The following is a 20,568-nucleotide window of genomic DNA, read 5'->3' as shown; positions in this document are numbered from 1 at the left end:
CCGGAGCCGCCCTGAGCTGGGGTTGTTTCAGGACCCGCAGCACTGCCTCCAGCCCACGCAGCACCCAGGATGAACTGAAAGCACAGCCTAATCCTTGCTGGGCAGCTGTGGCTACCTCGCCAGTAGGCATAACTAGCTATTACTGCATGCCCTGAATGACAATCTTTCAGTTACAGCCAATTACTTTCAGTTACAGCAACAAAACACCCCTCATGTGGAGAAGGTCCACAAATTAAGTGTACCAGCACCAACACTCACTCAACTTCTCAGTTAGCTATCACTCTTCTCATGGTTTGCTCTTCCCCAATCCTCCACACCACCACCCCCAACAAACAACGGAAGCTGCCACATAGTAAGTTAATTCAATTTTAGAATTTACTCCTCTTTGTAACCATGACATTTCTAAAAATACACCTATAGTTTTCTTTTTTAGGAAAACTCCAGAATGACTCAAAAACCAAAGCAAAATTAAGAGAGATCAAAAGAAAACACCCTATAGGCCAGACATTGTGATACTGTGCTCCACTGTCAAAACCAGTTGCACTGGTAAGTCTCTTGCAGTTTGATTACGGTGTCATACTACACTAAAAAACTGATATTTTTACTTCTTGTATATGTGTCTGCATCATATGCAGATGCAAACAATGAAGACTTAAGAGGGCAATGTCATTTCCAAATGCTGTTTTCCATCCACTTACATCTTTATTAAAATAATCTTTTGACTCATTTCATCTTGCTTTCCACAAAGTGCCTTTCAGGTGAAGTGCTTTGTAATCTTGGATATCCAACTTGCAAATAGCTAAGGTCCGTTTGGGTTTTGGAGTTTTTTTTTTGCTTTTATTTACCTAAAAATGTTGCTAATTAGTTTCTGGCAAAATTATAGGCATAAAATTAGACATAACAAAATTTCTCCTACCTATATGGATTTTCACTAATTTTTCTTTAATAATTAGAAATAAATATATATTGTTTCAATTTAACATGTTTAAGCTTAGTAATTTCTCATCTAAGCATGTATGAAAGATAACTAGGTTGTGAAACAGCGCTTGAAAGCTTGAAAATACCAGTTTTCACTTCCACAAATAAATTTTTATTTATTACTGAGAAAAAGAACATGAAAAAAAATGAGCAATATGTCTGTAACAGCTACATGTTGGCATACAATAGCTACCATAGCTAAAAATATCTTTCATAAAGATTTATATATAAACAGGAGAATTATTTAAGTAAGTGATGAGAATTGTCTGACTGACTATAAGGAAGTACTTTGAGCTGTTCATCTGTGTATCAGTATTTCATTTTTTAGTACCTCATGCATATTCATGTAATTCATGCACATTTTCTCAATAAATTCTAATTCTTTCATAGCCTTTTTTTTATCCTAATATAAGCAGTATATCTTAACATTACTCACAAACGAGAACCTTTACGAAAATTTTTTAAAAATTAAATTATATTTAAATTGATGTTTTATGAGCAAAATCAAAGCATAGGCCTGAAGCAAACTACTAGGATAGTTGTTTTCTGTTTAAATAAGGAGGAAAAATTTCTAAAAGTGAAAATCAGAATCAGTATTTCTACTGTAAGCAGATAACAGAAAACCTGAGAAACTTAATTCTCAATCTTCTAAGGGTTTTGTTGCTAAGTACAGGATGCATCTGCAATATATATAAAAACAAAAGAAAAACCACACACACGCCACAAAACACTAACCTCCCACCCCACATCTCCCAATCCAAACAAAATTTAGCACAACGTAGCTTGGTTTGCCATAAAACAATCTACCGCCAGAAAAAAACAAACACACATACACACACGAGCAAAACAAAGCCCTCACAAACACAAATCCACAGAGTAACTTCCAACCACCATTCCCTCAATGTCATAATTCTAATAAATATGAGAAACCAAGACGCCTTCTTTTCCCTCAAGTAGCCAGTCAGCAAACAATGGAAGCGAACTGTTTTACATTCATCAGGCTTCCAGGACTGCAGCCCAAACTCCCCACCAAAATCACACGCCGAAACTTCAGTGCCACCACGCAAAACAACCACCAGGCGGAAGACTGGTTTCCCATGGCTGCCCTTCCCAACGTAGCCCAAACATTAAACTACATAATACCAAAGCTGTAATTTTGCTTTTTTTCCTCAGCTAGTTGTTTACACATGCCAGTGGTCCCACACAGCACACTCGGCTCCCCCTTCATGCTCTGACTAGTTCTTGGGTTGAATGGTCCCTTTCAACCCAAAGCATTCTGTGATGCTGTGAATGACAAAAGGAGGCCAAAATTGAAAATATATATACACTAAATAGGAAAACGACTAGGATAGCAAGTCACATGCCAGAAATACTGTGGTATGTACTCAGAAGGGTGAATATTTTTCCCAACACATTTATCAAATCAATAGAAAGATATATTATCTATTCCTAGAGATCTTGCTTTATTTTTCTTTCAGACTATTATAGTGCCATCACAGCTGCCACCAATGAACAGTCTTCCTAGTGTAGTAGGAATAGCAAACAGCAAACAGGAAGGGGACAGCGGGATATGCAGTGAAGCATGGAAAGGTGAGGACAGTGAGGTAAACTTTAATAGTACATTGCTGCTATAAAATCAATTATAAAATCTACCCTGCCCAAGTCACTGCCAGTTGATTTTGGAATTAATTGTACTTTTCTGATGGCTGGGGCAAATTCAGCTTTCATGCATTGCTTCTAAAGGTAACACTGCCCTAACTGTCAGGTTACAGAAGGAATGCTTTCTTTTCAACTAGAAGGGTCACTTTTTTTATTTCCCCCCTTAATGTAAGCCCAAAGTCCAAGTAATTTTCAACTGCACTGGTATTCTTGCCAGAGTTTATGGCAACGGGATAACAGAGTAGTCAAGGGTTCTTACAGTAATTTGCAAGTCTTAACTTCAGCAATGTTAAAAACATGCAAAAGCAGTAATTGATTTTGAAAAAAACATTGAGAGTTGATTTTATGCTTGTTAAACAGCACTCAAGTAATTATCTTGATCATCAACATCTTAAAATAGTAAAAATTAATTTTGTGCTTAAATTGCTTACATAAAATATAGATGATTTATGTTAATGCTCTAAAATTGTGAAAAACATGGAATATATGACCTTCAGACTCCCATCTTCCCCCTTTGCCTGAAGACTCTTACTGACAATGACTCATCTGTTGGCAAAGGTTTATTCTTAGCAATTACAGACTTAACATGAATGTTTAAATATCTTCAAAAACATTATGATATTTCAAAGTACACTAATGCAACATTGGTACAATCTGTGAAATCCAGAACTGTCAAAAGCAAAGAGCAGATGAAAATTTACTTCCACTTTCTGCCCTGGTGTTGAATAGGGAGCTCAAACTGGGCTATGAACTGAGTTTCAGAGAACCCCGGGGAGAGAGCCTGTTCTCAAGGCCAGTCACTAGCAGGCTGGATACTAAACTTCACACCATCATCCTCTAAAATCCTGGAACCTTTTAAAAAGCTCCACAAACCCAAAAAAAGTTGCAACAAGACAATGTTACTTATCCTTTGGTCTGTGAAGAGACAAGATACTCAGTCTCAGAGAATGAAACACTGTGGAAACATCCTTTTGCACCCTTTCATCATATCTCTTCCTCATTTTGTTCTTCCCACACTTGTGCATAACCACTTTGTTTTGTTCTCTTTACTATGGGACTATTTTCTGGCTTGCCTCGTACTCTTGACACTCACAGAGTTTTAGCTTAAGGGGTTTTTTTAAACTTCAACTCAGGGATCAGTCAGATTGGCTTCTAAAGAAGCAATTGTTCTGTTTTTCTGCTTAGTCTGTTCTTCAAATGCTATATACTGATGTATAAGATAATATGTTTCAACCAGTAGTACTGTGCTTTCAAACAAGGCAGACCAGTCTCAGGACTCTACATTCAATCCACAGCTGGGCTGAACTGGAAACAGCTGAAACTTCCCAGACTGAGAGGGTTGCCCCACTGGATCTTTTCTCTCTTGCTCCTCATTGTTGTTCTCTGTTAAGGACTGCAACCTCCATAGCAAAGGAAGGAAACCAGAAACTCTGCCTGAGGTGTTGAAGTTGGAAATTCCAGAGCAAAGCTTCAAGTCACGTCCTGCACAGGAAGGGGGTGAACCAGCTCTACCTTCTCCTTCCTGTTCACATGCTCCTGCTCTCTACTGTGCATTGGACCTAGCAACTGGGTAATCTCAAGTTGAGCTGGCTCAGACACCTGGCGCACCTCAGTCTGCAAATGGGATTTAAAAAATAAATAAATAAATAGATAGATATATCATTTGGTTCAGTGCAGCAGAAGGTGCTGAACAATGCAATCAGGATTGCAAGGTGGAAAATGAGACAAACTTTTAGCAACAACCTGCAGTTATACTGCTCGAAGAACAATGTGAAACTATCCTTAATGCAACACCCCCACCCCCAAATCATGTTTATGTCATCATCCTTTTGAAGATCTTCACTCTGCACCAGGCTAAGATCTTTTGTTGCTCCTATAGTTTTTTTTAACTGATTTAGTCATGTTGCACATGAAAGCAATGGAACCATGACAATTTTGCATTACAAAAGATTAATTTATTTCTGTTTGTAAAGTACTACTTTGGTGTTTTTACCATTTGTAGTTGGTATACTGAAAATGAAAAGTTTGGTATACTCAAAATCCTTGTGACAAGTGATGATCTTATTTTGTGAAGTTGTGAAGATCAAACACAGTAAATTATTTACACTGAATTTTCATAACAGCTATTTAAATACTTGATTCAGTGATAGCATTACAAATTCCATGGCACAAGAATAGATTATTTCTTAATCAATTTCTTCTATTAAAAATTAAAATGTAGAAGTTTCTTCCCCTACTTGATGACAAGTTTACTGTCTCCTTGTAAATTTAGTCTTCTGTTTTGTCCCCAAGACTTCTTTAAAAATAAAAACAGAATTTACTTCTTCAGCACCTCTTTAACCCCCCATTGCAGCACAACAGCCGACAGTAAATCCATGCCAAAGCATAAGGAAATAGGACCACCTAAACTTGCACATAATCCCTTTCCCAACACAGCGATCTAACTCTACTTCCACTTGCTCTCTTTTGCCATTCATTGCACTGAATCTTCCCTACTCCTATGCAATATCATCCTTTCTATTTACTATTTCCAACTCCACCTATCTTTACAGGTGGAAACTCTGGATGAGAAGAAGGAAGCCTGATGAGACATGCTTCCAATTATTTAAAATATTGAAAGGAAAAACAGTCATACTTTCAAATCTTGGACAATGTGGTTCTGATAGCCTCACAAATCCAACTTAGAACAACAAACTCTGCTAGAAAAAGGAAGCCAAAAGAGTCTTGAAAAGAAAACATGTTTTCAGTAGTTGTTGGAGACAAATATGCAGAAATTACTCAATTACAAATTATAAAATTCTCAGCCCTGCAGGTGTATGTTCCAGCACACAAAACTCCACTACAGAACACCACCTTTTTCCAAGACACATATATCTAAATTCAGAGGCCAGGAAGGAAAGAACATAGGGATAGAGCAGGAAACACAAGGAAAAAAAACGGGTGCACAAAAATATTGTAATGGAGGAAGACAAAATGACAGACTACAGTCAGAGACCAAAAATGAATGCAAGCATTGAAAAAATTTAAGGGAGTATACAAGAAACAAAGTACCATATTAACACAAACAATTTCTAACTGCTTAGCCAGAAATCATTGGTTTAGAAGCTGACCCTCAAATCAGGAAATAAAAGAATTATTACCTGCTAGAAAAGTAGAAGCAATATTTTAAAAATTTGATATGACAACATTATTTTGCATTAAATGTCTTATTTTTAGCAATTTTTAAGAGCTACGTTTACAGCAGCGAAGCTGGGGGTTGGGGGATACAATATCAAGAAATCTAAGATGCTAGTTCTTCTCTTCTTTTTGCTCTTTCTATACATTCTCAGCCTCCTCCCGAAATGTATTATTTTAATAGTAGCCTTAGACCAAGATACTTTATACTGAAGCACTTGTGTTCCTAGAGCAGGTAGTATTTAACTGCCATGTGCTTATACATTCCTTGAAGTTTTAAGATGCATCACAGCTTGTAATAAATGTGAATTAAATTTAAAAGGACTTAAACCTACCTTTAAACTAGACTCATAGTCTGTGTTCACTTTGAACATAAGCCCAAGTCGCAAATGAATTTCCTTGGCTCGACAAAAGCTGGGATCAACATAAAGCGCCTCCTGAAATGCTTTAATTGCCCTGAAAGAGAAACAGATTAAAAAATTATTTCTTACTAAAGTGTTACTTTGCTATTTTAAAATCAGTGTTACTTATCTGACTAGAAGAAAATGGATCAGAAAGCATTGTTACATAAGAACGTATCAAAATCATGGTTTATATGTAATGTTTTTGGTGTATGGCTTTTTACTCTTCAGGGACAGGTTAATTTTATACTCCAGATATCCTGGTGGATTTGAAAGTCTAATCTTTTCTATTAATCTAGAGAAACTAATTTGCTGTATGAAATACAGTAATGTATCTGCTATTTCAGAAAGGATGAGTCAGGAATTAGTAACAAAATTAGTGCAATCTTAGAAAAATACAGTGATTGTTCATGCCACAACCAACTGCTAGGTTGCTTTTGATTCCAGGTAGTTCAGACCCCCAAGAGACACAGCAGACAGAAGACCTCGAAGGAAAGATCATGCACATCTCCCAGTGCACCAGCCTGCTCCGTTTTCCATTTTGGCCTCCCTTTCTTAGCACCAGCACCACGTAGGAACTCAACCAATACTTACTGCTCCATTACTTTCTACTCACTCAATTACTTCCAGGAATACACAGACATGAAATCTGCCACCTCCTCCCACTGTAACTTGCTTTTCATGTTCCCCTGATAGCTGAAAATGGCTCTGATTCTACTTCCTTCCCTTTAAATTCTCTCTACACAAGCCCCTGTTCATGATGGTACTGGACCATCTTTTCCTGAAATCCAGCGACAGACAGAAACAAAATACCTTCACCTACACCACTGCTCGTACAATTCCAGAAATCAGAATCAGTCTCACTTTGGGGTAGATTCAAGCACCTAGGCCAGGGAGCACAGTCCCACTTGCTGTCCTTGGCATCCCTAGAAACTGACCAGCAAGCCTGTAGGAAGAGCTGTACCCCATTATGGAGCAGCACTGGACAGGAATTAAACACACTGCCTAAAATCATGCAACGTTTAGACAATCTGCTTTCATTCCTACCCTCCAAGTGCAGTATTATTTTTAAGGACAAAGGGTTAGCATTTGCAATGAGAAATTCAATAAATATTTTTTTTGTAACTTTTTTTATTCACAAAACACATAAATGGACATTTTTGAATCCGTTAGGAAAAACACATCCTCTGCTCTAAAATTCCTATGGACTCTCTTCCCATTTTTGATGGCAAAGCAAACCAAAGGCACAGAACTTCCTCTAGACAACGCAACAAAATCGTTTGTACCTAAAACATTATCTGATGTCTTTAAATAGAACTTAAAAGCAGATGGGCTTAAAAACAAACAAACAAAAAAAAAAAAAAAAAAAAAAAAAAAAAAAAAACACACCAGAAAATCACCAACACACCACAACTTTTTTATTGTAGAACTGAAGCTTCCTCTATTACAATCTTTCAGAACGGCCTTCCTTGTACCCTGCTCTTCTCTTACACACGGAATATGAGCAAGCGAAACGCAGAAGGGACAAACTTGCACCAGTTCAGTAAGCAGTCTCTCACATCTCATCTGAACTTCCCTGTCACAGGTATGGGGGGGTGATAAATCACACACCTGAGTCTTTACACTGAAATCATAACAAACAAGGACCTATTTCTCATAACAGTATGCTCATCATCATCTCCAAGAACACTACTCAAACTGGAAGGCAAACAACTCAGCTGATCACTATGAGCACATATTGTAAGCTATGCTTGTTATGCCAAGTACAGATTTTACGATTATGTATTTGTATTTCTTAATTCCAATATGGTACTTATATGTTAGTCACTGGTAATTAAAATCCATTATTTGCACCTAGTTCAAAGACGGTATCCTAAGTTCTAAAAAGGAAAAAAACCAGCCTATGGTCCCTATCCAAGAGAAGATGAAAATCAGGAATAAAGACATTGTGGTTCTATACCATATGGGAGATTGTGACCATGCTCACATACACTTTGTTATCTTCACATTCTTCACATTTTAGCTAGCTTTCTCAGTCAAAAAATAGTATTTCTGTATTTGCCCTATGTCATGCCTCAGTTGCAAAGATCACTGAAACGTGGATTTCTAAAAAAGCTTAAGAGAAAGTCTAAGAGATTAAAAAAAAAAAGTCTTTTAGCCTCCTGCTTACTGAACGGGAGCTACTGTTCATTGCCACAGCTGAGCAGAGTTAAACAAAGCCACGAGCATAACAAATGTTAAGGACATCTTTTAAATGTAGCTTGAATGTATACTCTCATTCATTCAAAAGAACGAGAATATTGCCTACCCCGGTATTTCAGAAAAGCACAGCATTTAAAACCCTGTAATATTCTCAGCAGAAAGACTACGCCACATTCAGCACAACCTGCTAGTCCCAGGCAGCCCCTGTGAGCTGTGTGTCAGGTTTATCTCTGTGCAGACAACACCAATCACCCTTCTCCAAGCTGCCTGTGGTTTAACATTAGCTGCTAGGAAATATTAGGAGTCACCACATATCTTTCAGATGACATTAAAGCCTAACACAATTTTCCAACAAAGATAAGCCCAAAATGTGCAATGAGGAAGAAAATTTGTAGGACAAGATACCGTTCCTGTAGACTCACTCTATGCAGGAACTAATGGCGTACTTGGAAAAGTATATCCCATCAAGTGAAACCAAAAATCTCTGTACCCTTTTAAACACTGTTTGAGTTACCACGCTAACAGCTGAATGGTAATATTCTAGTTGTACATTTAAGTTATATTTTATCATTCCTAAACTGATGGTTGCAGGAGGAAAGGTAGAGATGCTTTAAAAACATTATTTCCTTGGAAGGTTAAAAAACCTGCAAAGGACTGTAGTCAGGGAGCACTGACTTCTCCCATCCAGTACAGTGATTTGTCAATGGAATGGACACACTGGTAGAGACGCTGGTGACAGACTCTCCAAAGGGAAATTTTCTTTCAGTTTCTAATATGTGAATGGATTTACATTTAAGAATGAATCCATACACACTTAAGATGCTAGGAAATTCCTGGGTCAGTGTCTTGCTTGTATCTTAAATTCTATAACCTTGGATGCCATAGCAACAACTGAAAAAGAATTCTGAAAGGTAACAAATTTAAACTTACAATGAGCGTTATTACATCAGTAAATTAAGGGAGGAAAATGGTGTAAGAATATACCAAATATTCCCCAAAGCAGCTTTTCCAAGGAAAAGTCAGGTATCTTCTCCATTCAAAATACTGTCCTGCATCTGACTTAACTCTACCGTTAATTCTGTACTGATTATGCAATTTGTGTTTTTCCCGGATGACAAACATCACTAATAACAAATCAAAATTACATCCACTACTTCTGTGAAAAAGGGCATTACCAAAATTTCACAAATAACTAATCTGAAAGGCTGCATTTTCAAAAATGTCTATCAGTGGCAGGTGCTCATGCCCATTTTGTTAACTATAGTCTGATTCTAAATAGTCAGTAGAATCTCCATAGAATGAAAACTCAAACTCTGGAAAGACATTTGCTTAGCAACCCTTACAGAGAGACAAGCAATTCTACACTGTAGCTGAATTCACATTGATCTACTTTTGCCTATGGGAAGCATTTACACAAAAGAGCAATGCATTCAATATTACAGGACACATCAAGAACATGGACTACAGTAAAAACTTCAGTTTTATTTTGGGACTGCGTGTTTGCCAGTGCCATGCCCAGAGCTCCAGACTCAGTGCCTTACTACATCAACAGCAAAATATCTGCAACATCACTGGCATCCATTTCAGTTGTGAGTGCTCAGTAACACCCACCACAGACGGTATCAGGGCTTGGCATAGGTTGGTACAACGCAGAGGAAGTGGACATGAGAAGTGGAAAGCAGGGGCAAGTATGTAGTAGCAAAGGGAAATGAGAGAGAACATGACACAATGTTGGTAACTGCAGTCCTTCCTGGCTCATCTGTTTGCCCAGGCTGGGACTTCTGGATACAGCAGGAGTCACTTGATCCTTGTGCAATTCTTTCTTTGCTCTGAAATGTCACTAGTTGCATTTCTGCCCTCTGCCCAGGCCTACAACCAGAAAGATATGGGTCTAGAAGATCCCAGGCATACAAGTTACCCAAATGTTTCCCCTCAAAGGTCTTCCATGGTTTGACCAGAACTGAAAGAGCAAATATTACCAAATAGCTTGATGATCTGTCACATAAAGCAGGACTTTGCTTAAGAAGCTAACAACTTCCTTCAGAGATGATGGCACACAGCCTTCCTCAAGCAGGCTGTTACTCTGCACCACTAATTAACGGCCCCTCATGCACAGACAGAACTTTTCATTTTAATCCTTCAGCAGACTAAACATATATTAGTCCAAAGGATAAGTGACCAGATGAAGGGCTGGCAGCTCTCCTACAGCAGAAATAAATGACAGTTGTCTAAATTCAGCAATAGATGACTTTTGGTTTGTTCTCTGAAGATACTGACAACTGTCTTGTAAGAAATAACGTTGGCTGAGTCTACCAGAATTTTTATTTGAATTAAATAAGACTTTTCTCCAACAATGGGAGTGTTTTCACTAACAGTCAGAACAGGCTTTCTAACATTCAACAAAATGGCAAAGCAGGACTAGAAAACAGATGCTACAGAGGACGAAAAACAACTCTGGGTTACATTTTATACAGCGCTGTTAAAATAATTCAGGAAAAATAGAACTGACATAAATCTATCACTTCCAAATCAAGACTTCCAAAATCAATACTGTAGCTATCTTTCCACCCACTCATCTATACAACAATGCCTATGATTATGAAAGTGGAGAAACCAACTGAATAATAATAGAAAATTATATTAAAAATTTAGCAAGCTCTCATAAGACTTTTATTGGAAGGTTTTACTTGGATAGATTGTGAATAAAATCTGCTTTGAACAAGGCAAAAGAATATAAAAAAATAGCATCAATTTAACTATTCAGGAGCCAACACTCGTAAGTTTCAAACAAAAAAACCCCACGAAAATCAGAATGAGCTTGCATCATAAAACAACATAATATTATTGTAAAATATCAGGAAAAATACAAGATGCAGCTGGAGTGAAGCTTTCTTATTCTTTATTCTCTTTCAATTTTCTGACTACCTATTCTGAGCCTCACAACATTTCATAGCCTCACAAATGCAGTTGATGTGAATCTATGATGGCAAAATTTCTATCTGAAACTCGCAGCTTGAATATAAACAAAATATACACATGCAGCAGAAATCAGTACACTGTGATTTTATTAAATACTTTTATAGTCTTTAGATAGAACTCCTCTGTCCAAAGGGCTGTAACAGTTGAATGGTAACAGTCACAATCACACAAAGGTAACACATGAAAAGAGAAAGTTAATTGCCATTTTGTCAATGGATAATTACAATTAGTAAATGTAGTCTACACATACCTTCCCCTTTTTTATACCTAAAAACTACATATATAGACCCAGCCACCTGAAACCTGAGAAATACTTGACAAAGCAGTATCTACACAGTGCATGCACAAATTCTGCCCTCCTTAAGAAGGTAACTACGAACACCACAGCAGGTGAAGGGACTCCAGGAAAACAGAGAAAGAATCACCAATACAGATGTGCACCATGAAGATCACAAGTTACTGGTAAACAAGTTGGTTTTCTGCACTCAAATTCTATCCCTTCTGGACTTTCCGTCGCAGGTGTTTCCAAAGCAGGAACTCTACACACTGTCAATTATCAGTGCAATGTCACTGGCAGTTGGGTCAATTTTACCATCATAGAGCCTCCCATGCAAACTGCAGCCACTGGACTACTTCATCAAATGCTGAGTGTCCTCCACAACAGCACAAGCTACTGATCCACCTGGAGATCATTTTACTCTATTTGATCAATTGATGGAGTTAATCCCTTATGGCTTATCCTAGTATAGTAACTGCATGAAATAGTTTTGTTCTGATCAGACGATTGCAATGTTTGTATATGTGTTGTGAACTTTCAGTTCTTACCTGAATAGCTGAACAAAATCACCAATATAACATGATATGTCAGCTAAGATTTTTACTTAAAGTAATGCTGCAATGCTGTTTTAGTATATAGAGAAGTGTACACTACTGAATTACAGTGAATTGTGTATGTGCCTTAAAGCAAAACCAACATTCATTTCTATGAAAGTTAGAAAATTTAAAAAATAATGTAAAAACACAAACAAGAATTCTAAAGCTGACCTTATTGCCACTTGCTTTTTTATTATCCCTGTTTATATGAGACATGAAAAACACTCCAAGCACTTCCTCACCCTTTCCTTTTAAGAGGACAGTGTACACGCCTCTCATCAAAATCTATGAATGTCTAAAGTGGTGTGGATAAAAAAAAAAAGTTAATGGATGAAGCATGATAGCATCAACCAACTTAAATGACCTAGAAGTCTTCTCCGCCTGCCTGAAATACACAGATTCATTTAACAGCTGCAGCCAGAAATAAGATAGTTTTACTAACATTTCACTTTTAAAGAAGCAAGATTCTCTTTGCATTCTGCACTGGAGTCCTATGGAGGCTTACCATCTACAAAGAAGAATGTATCTACTGTAAACTATTTTATATCATCTCCAAGTTTATTATGATTTTGTCACACCTAAACACCCACAACCACACATCCCACTCTTCTTGCCCCCAAGAAAATGTAGTGAAGGCAGAGGAAAAAGCATTTGAAGGCATTTTAAGAAAATAAAAATCATACATAAAGGTCTAGGATTTTATCTTCATTAGATTTTCTTCCTCTAAAAATTCTACCCAATACTCTAATGATACACAACTTACTTCAAACCACACCATTTCTTTTATGATGAAATGAAAAACATAATTCTTCTACACAACCTTAGCATGAAGCTTGATATGCAATTAAGACATAAGTTAAGGCATACATGTTCTCAACAAGCCTACTTAAAGACATGGAAGAAAATTCTACATTAATTGAAAGCTCTAATTTATGAACACTTATGCCTCACAATCACCTGACTTTGCTGCTCCATCCATTGGAAGATGCTAAATAGCAGGATAAGAAGCATAAGAATGTTCTGTAACATGGTGAAATTCAACCAAAACTGATGACAATCTTAAAATAGTGGACTCCCAGGTGTACTGAAAACTTCCCTGTTCTTCTCTTGTTAATTAGAATGCAATAGAATTGCATGCCACATACAATGCATGACATTCATTTCACCACTAGCAATAAAGGAAGGAATGAGTTGTAAGAACAAAAACAAACAAACAAAATCAATCCAAGTCCTGAGCTCATGATTTAACCAACTTATCTTAATTTGAAGAATGAAGGCTTATCTACTTTATCCTGAGGAAAGTACAAATCTTTTGTCTTACAGATACATAGAAACAATTCACTGGGGGAGTGGGAAGAATTCCTACTTCAATGTTCCAAAATCATAACTTCCTGTCTCCTAAACTGCAGTCATGCTTAGTCCAGCAAGATGATAAACTTCTCAGTAATCAAACAAGGAGTAAAGTCACAGGTTATTAACAGTTTACATACTGCATGTAAAAAACCACTGAGCTAAACACTCCACCTTCCTGACTTTCTTCCAATGACACTAAACTTCTACAAGAATAAACCGAAATGAAAGTCTGGGGACGTTTCAATAGAATCCCAGGGACTGGGCCTATTCCATGCATCACTCTTCTCTCATCACTGATAAACCAAAACCAAAACCCCAACTGAAAACTAACCCTGCCTCCCACATTCAGCAGCAGCCACTCTCAGTCCCGAAAGCCCTGCCAGAATTTACAACTCTGAGGGTTTACCTCAGTTTTAAACATGCTGATTCAAGTCTGAATGTACTACTTCCCACACCCAAAACTTTTACATTATACACCTATGTAAGAATTACTGAATACCAAGCCAAATGAAAACAAGCCCACTTTGCCACTTCTTTTCCAAGAGAAAAGTAAAACTTTTTGTAAACAAGGCTTTCAAACAGAAAAGCTACAGGTTAGTGATAAATTACAAAAACCTGCTGAGTCACACAGCTCTATCCCCCTTGCTGAATTATATTACAAGGAGCTAAAATTCTCCTTTAAGCGTTTTCTAGCAACTGCTGTGGTTGCCACAGGTACATTACTCTGTAAGTCAGACGTGACACCAAGGCCCACTTATTATCTATAATAAAAAAAAAATAAATTATTGTACACTCACTCTGAAGCTGAAATACTCACCCACTGATAAAACACCGCACAATACTGTTATTTTATTCCAACTTACCATTGAAAGGCATTGTAATGGAAGTAGACCAAACCAAGGCCGTATAAAAAGGCAGCATTCTGTAAAGGAAAGAAACAATGTTTAAAACTTAGAAAAGGCAATTATATGCTGTAAGATTTAGTTTTCATATTTTATTCATCCTTTGACATTTTATTTCCACTATAAGATAAGCATATTTAAATTTCACCTTGAACAGGAAGAAACAAAAAGGAGGAATGAAAAGATAAGTAGACATTTTAAAAATAAAGAAAAAAAGAAAAAAGTTATTCTCTGCAAAGTATTTTTTGAGGAATAGTGACAATAATATTCAAGCACTTTTACATGAGAGTAACTGATGTGCTTTGTTCTACTTGTATTAACAGCAGGGAAGGAAATGACAGAGTGGAGGTCTTTGGCAATTTAATGTAATAAAAAATGGTTTATGACCAAACACCAGTCAATAGTCATAATAATTTATATTCACATAAAAGTAAACAAAGCTACACACTCTAATTTCAGTGTCTAAAGTAGAACATTAATTATATGAATCTGAAAATATGCTTTCTAAAACCCATTTCCCCCTGCATTTTCTTTTCACAGAAAAGTATGATTTGCTTCTACAGAGGATTAATGAATGTTTAACAATCCAGTTCTACAAATAATTATTACATATTTCCTAAATTAGGAAAAATAAACAAATTACTTTAAAAAAAATAAAAGTTATGCCATAGCACAGTCATTTCCTATTTAGCAGAGCTTGTGCATTATTTACAGGAGATAACGTGTTACATGTTGCCTGTGACACATTTTAGGCTTTTCTTATGTGTAGTTCTGGTTTTGAGAGACCAAGAATACATCCCAAAGAACACAAAGCTGACACATGGAAAATTCCAGATGGAATTTTCATTGTCAAAGGCTGTTGTTCAAGTTCATCACTCTTCTACTTGTACGCACTTCTTCAACAAGTCACATTTCTATATTTCTATGGAATTCCATGAAATGAATCCTAGTTATGCTTTAAACCAAATCCAAATATAAAAGGTATAACTAGATTTCCTGTAGAAAATAACTAGTAACCAGACCACAATTCATCCAAAACGGGACCAAACATTACCATTTCATTATACCTCATTTGCATCTTCTAAATGCAAATTAAAACCAGGGGAAATGACAAAGATCCTTTCATGGATACAGTTGCATCTTAGCTTCAGCTATGGACAGCTTCCAAGAAAACGCTGTGGCATGACAAGAAACTACAGCAATCAGTGCACTGGAAGATGTTAATAAGGGGAGTGGAAGGGTAAGTACATAAAAAATAGAAGATGACACCTTAATACTACCATAAAACCACACTGTTTAATGGAACAAAAACAGAAAGAAAGATCCCTAATTCTGTACTCCATATATCTCCTACTTTCCAAGTGTGCAAGAAGAGACTAGGAAAGAAGGCAAGCTCAAAACCAGAACATACATAATGCCTTGATTTAGAAGTAACTTTAAAGTAAGAAGTAAGATAGAGAGGTTTTTCACATGTGCAACACAGAAGCCTAAAATGTACAGTGCACACCTAGTAACCTTTTTTGTGTTCAGGTCAGGCTCATTTATAGAGCAGAACTTAACAAAACTGCTTAGTGTGACCTCATCAACTTCAATTAAGACTAGATCATCATAAAGATTCGCAGTAATAGTGTAACAAAAGCCCTTCATCACCACACTTCAAAATTCAAGCCAAAGTATGCCTGATAACTAAAACATCTTCAATTTTCAAAGAATTTAATTTCTTTTTTTCTGAAACTTATTAGAATAAACAGTCCAAATAAATTAGATTCAGAATATTCATCCAGCCTATACTGTAGTCCTAAGAGTTAATAATAATCAACATTCAAGGTACAATAAGACAAATATGCAGGTACAAATGTAATTAATATATCAAGTTCACATGAAGCTTTCAGGTTGTCCCCACCCACGTAAAATCATAAAATACGAATCAATTGTTACTGCTCTCTTTTGTTCTGCGACTGGTTCTCCCCTTTCCTCTCACCCTCATTTGGCCTTACAAAGCATTTGAGATTGGCCTAAAAAAAAAACCCAAAAAAACCCACAAACACCACCACCAAACAAGGCAAGTATTGAGGCTCTAATACTTTACTTCAAGTGTAAATATCCAAATTCTGCAGTGTCAGTATCGTAGATTTTCATCTATTCTGAAGCACTACAGCTCTAACCATAAGTAACACGATTAGAACTGTTTGTTGATTGTTTATTAAATTTGTCTTAATATGGATATCTTCTAATCTGTGTTTGATCCTGGGCAGGACTGTCACAAGGACTGGAAGACATTACACTGTTTCAACATATGCAGTATTTTCCCAAAACAATTCAGGGCCACATGCACATGAAGTTCACTCATTACTTTAGCAGCTAACTTTCCTGCCTATACTGCAGAGCACCATCAAGTTCAATGCTCAGTCAAGTTCCTATTAGCCACAGCAAATATGAAAAGCTAGAACAGATTAATACCTACCAGGATCAAGCAAGATCATTACATGAAATTTTCTTCTACAAACACTGTTAAGACTCTCTCACTCTGTTTACCAGCAACACACCCCACCTTAAGAAATCTGTTTTCGTTTGCCTTTGATGATTCTGTTTGAACAAATTTATCACAAAAAGTATATACCCCATGTTTTCCAGTAAAGAATACTTCTGTAATCCCTGATATTCAGTATCCTGCTATAAATAGCTGACGAATACAAGCCCACATTTCTCCCTCAAAACATTTTTCATTAATAAGTAGAAAACAAAATTATCTTATTATAATCCTTTCCTTGAACATTTTACCAACCCTCACAATTTCTGAGCTTCTCATGATAACAAACTCATTGTTTGGCTACTAATTTTTAATGTAATTATAATGCTGCCATATCTCTCTTTTCACTAAAATCTATTGTAAATTGAAAAAAAGAAAGTCACAAACCGAAACAGACCATATTTCAAATCTCAATTTCTATGTCTGGGGTTTTTCATTTTACAACCATGCTGTTAGAAAGTGGAGAAATTAGAAATGTTATTTCCAAGCTGATGTCATTTACATTTTCAACAAACTACCAGAAAATGATAAAATGCTTCATACCAACCACTAGATGGCTCAAATACCTCTTTCCATTTTAACATGCTTATGCAATTTAAGAAAACTGTCAAGTTTATATCATGTATTCTGCTACTTATATGCACTAATGCTGAGCAACATTTCAATTATAGTGTAGAAAAATGTACAAGCCACAGTATTCTACTGATCAGCAACTCAGAAGGCAAAAATGTATCTGTAGGTACCTTTTTATGTAACGGAGATGAACAAGCATGTTGAAGACTTTTTGACCTTTTTTTAAGCAATCAAGAAAAAAAAACCAAACAAACAAACAAAAAAAAAAACCAACCAATGAAGAAAATTCTACCTCTCTCACAGACCTGCTGTATGAACCCAAATAACTGATGTATAGTCTCTTTGAAGCAGCAGATGGAAACAGATCCCCAACACTTCACATGCTCTGTTCTCTGGCCACTTCAGAGCAAGTTCACAACCAAGCCGCCTTCTCCGTTTTTAAGGATGCTGCAGCCTGCGCTGCAGCCAAAAAGACGTCAGGTTAGAGCATCACACTTTGACACTTCATAAACCCCGGGTCAGATAAACTCACCTGTCCCATGTAACAAGCAGCTGTACCCATAAAAATGGCCATCTTAGGCTGACTCTAGAAATGCACAGCTGCCACATCTGGGTCCAGGTCTTTTTCACCACTAAAACGCTTATCAAGCGTTTGAGACCCTGTTACCGACTCCAAATTTGTGTTTTATAAACAGAAGATACAAAGAAGATACGCTTGCAAATGAAAATCTTTTTGATAGGAGCTTCCAGAAAGTGAGAGAGTAGAAAAAAAACACACTAAACAGTCAAAGTAACCTCACTCACAGCAGATTCCAGTTGGGACCTTATAACTTAAAAATTAAAAGGGACAATTTTTGTGATAGTTTCATAGCACTGTTGATTCAGATACACTCCCTAACATTGCCTTTTATTTTCACTGATACAATAACTTGTAAAGTCCTACAGCCAACTGGATGCAGAACTGATTTGAGTTATTAAAATCCAGATAAAAAAAGGATTCTTTTTAACTGGATCAACCTCTCATCGAAGTTCTCTGTGTAGCCCCTCCATAAACAACCGCAGTAGCATAAGTAAAAGAGTGGAAGGTAAACAAAATAAGTAAAAGTGCTTTAAGACTGCACTGCTACCAACAAAATGCATATCAAACCTACAGCTTTTCAAACAGAAAGAGTGAAATCCTAGATAAAATATTTAAACAGGCAACCTATTTTTTAAAAAAGCAATACTTTATTATCTCCTAATCCACATATAAATGTTTGAGAGAAATTAACTTGTATAGGCCAGTACAAGACAGATAAAAACAAGAAATAACTTCACAGCCTTCCTGTCAGTCTTCTCCATGCAGGTCCTTAACCAGTGAGACATGTACGCAAATACATTGTTCTTCAGGGCAGGGCCAGATATAAATAAAATAATTCCTTTAATTAATTAAAAGGTGGATAATACTTAGACAGAAATCAGACTATATCTCACCATATTACAAAATTTTAAAAAAGAAAAACAAAACAGGAGAAACCAAGTCCCATTGCAGCTGGTTGGTGGAAGTCTGAAGGGAAACTATGGAAAAAAGATGAAGTTCCACACCCTCATGAGACCAGTGACTGTTTTTCATTTGCTTACTGCTGCCAGGAATCAAAAAGCATCTGATGACATATTACAATTGCTTCCAGCAGGACTCTGAACACCCCTCCCACAGCTGCCCAAGTCCAAGAGGAACCTGCAGTCTGGCCCACATCCCACCAGGCTCCAGAAGACCACTGCTCTTCAGGAAACCTAACTAGGAAAACAAGGTTTTACAGTTTACATCACATCCTGTGGTCACAGGGTCTCTCATCAACCTGTTTGAAGCAAAAGAACAGTTTCTGTATTCAAATGTGTGAATATGTTTATTCCTTCACAGAAAAAATTAAAGATGAAGTTTTGACACTATGATGCCTAATGCTTCCTCCTGACACTACTCAAAATATAATAACAGGTCCCTGGAGAACACATACCACATAAAAAAACTACACTCAGGCTCTTGTGCATAAACAGCCATATGCCTCTGGGAGCTGACAGGCTCTAGCAGTTCCAGTCACAAACATCATAAGTGAAAGAGGGGAGGGTTTAAATAATTTTTTTTTTCCCTTGCTTGTACAATCTAAATGAGCCCTATCTATCAACATGTTCTACACATTCCCAACACCTGCACATATACTAAGATCCCTGTAAAGGGGGTATTGCAAATAATCATCATTAGCTTTGGCTTCCTCAAGGCCTTCAAGAAATTTTAAAGAACCTGAAAAATAATTAGGTTCCTACAGAATCTTTAAAATACAGCTATACATGACATGCTTGCACAACCCTGGTGCTTGAGCAATAATCACAACAGTAAAAAAAAATTGTTACGGGGTGTGTGCCTGCATCCCACCAACCACGTGAAAGCAATTAATACATAAAAGTCATTATTCCTGTGACAAATATATTCTGGCATATATAATAGATTCATTAGTGTAACATCTTGGTAAATAACTACAAAGTAATTTCTTCTTGTCTTTCAGCAGTTAATCTTTTCAGAGATTACGTATTGCCAAAATACATCTGCTACTTGTAAAAGAAAACTGGCTAATCTGTTTCTTAAGTCATAAAAAATACTTTCCTTTCTCCTTTCACAGAGAAGTTCTTAAGAAGGTGAAACAAACAAACAAAAACACCAAACACAAACCCAACAATAACATAGTAGAAATCAAATAAACCCCAAATAAACAAAACCCCCACACCATTCACAAAGTTAAAGGGATTTCTTTTTTTTTTTTCCTCCTAAGTAGTATCTGTCTTTGGAAATTCTACGCTCTCCTTCCCATCCAGCTCCCTTCCCATCTGCTCTTTAGGAAAGACTGTACATTCTCTACCCCCTGCAGGCCCCCTGTGAGGGAAGGCTGTCCCTTAGCCGTGACACCCAGGG

General features: G+C 36.8%; 1 protein-coding gene across 1 annotated transcript in view; it reads right to left on the bottom strand.

Annotated features, from left to right (window-relative positions):
- The window catches only part of KDM6A (lysine (K)-specific demethylase 6A), a 79,345-nt gene that overhangs the window by 27,723 nt on the left and 31,054 nt on the right, over positions 1–20,568 (bottom strand). The window contains exons 3-4 of the mRNA XM_008944442.1: positions 14,483–14,541; positions 6,147–6,267 (exon numbers count right to left, since the gene is read on the bottom strand). Of these exons, the coding sequence (XP_008942690.1) occupies positions 6,147–6,185 (39 nt within the window). The 5' untranslated portion in view covers positions 6,186–6,267; positions 14,483–14,541. The remainder of the gene's footprint in view (positions 1–6,146; positions 6,268–14,482; positions 14,542–20,568) is intronic.

The sequence above is a fragment of the Merops nubicus genome, unplaced genomic scaffold (assembly GCF_000691845.1).
Source record: "Merops nubicus isolate BGI_N331 unplaced genomic scaffold, ASM69184v1 scaffold21367, whole genome shotgun sequence".
In the NCBI taxonomy this organism is placed as follows: Eukaryota; Metazoa; Chordata; class Aves; order Coraciiformes; family Meropidae; genus Merops; species Merops nubicus.
This window is presented reverse-complemented; position numbering and strand designations above follow the sequence as displayed.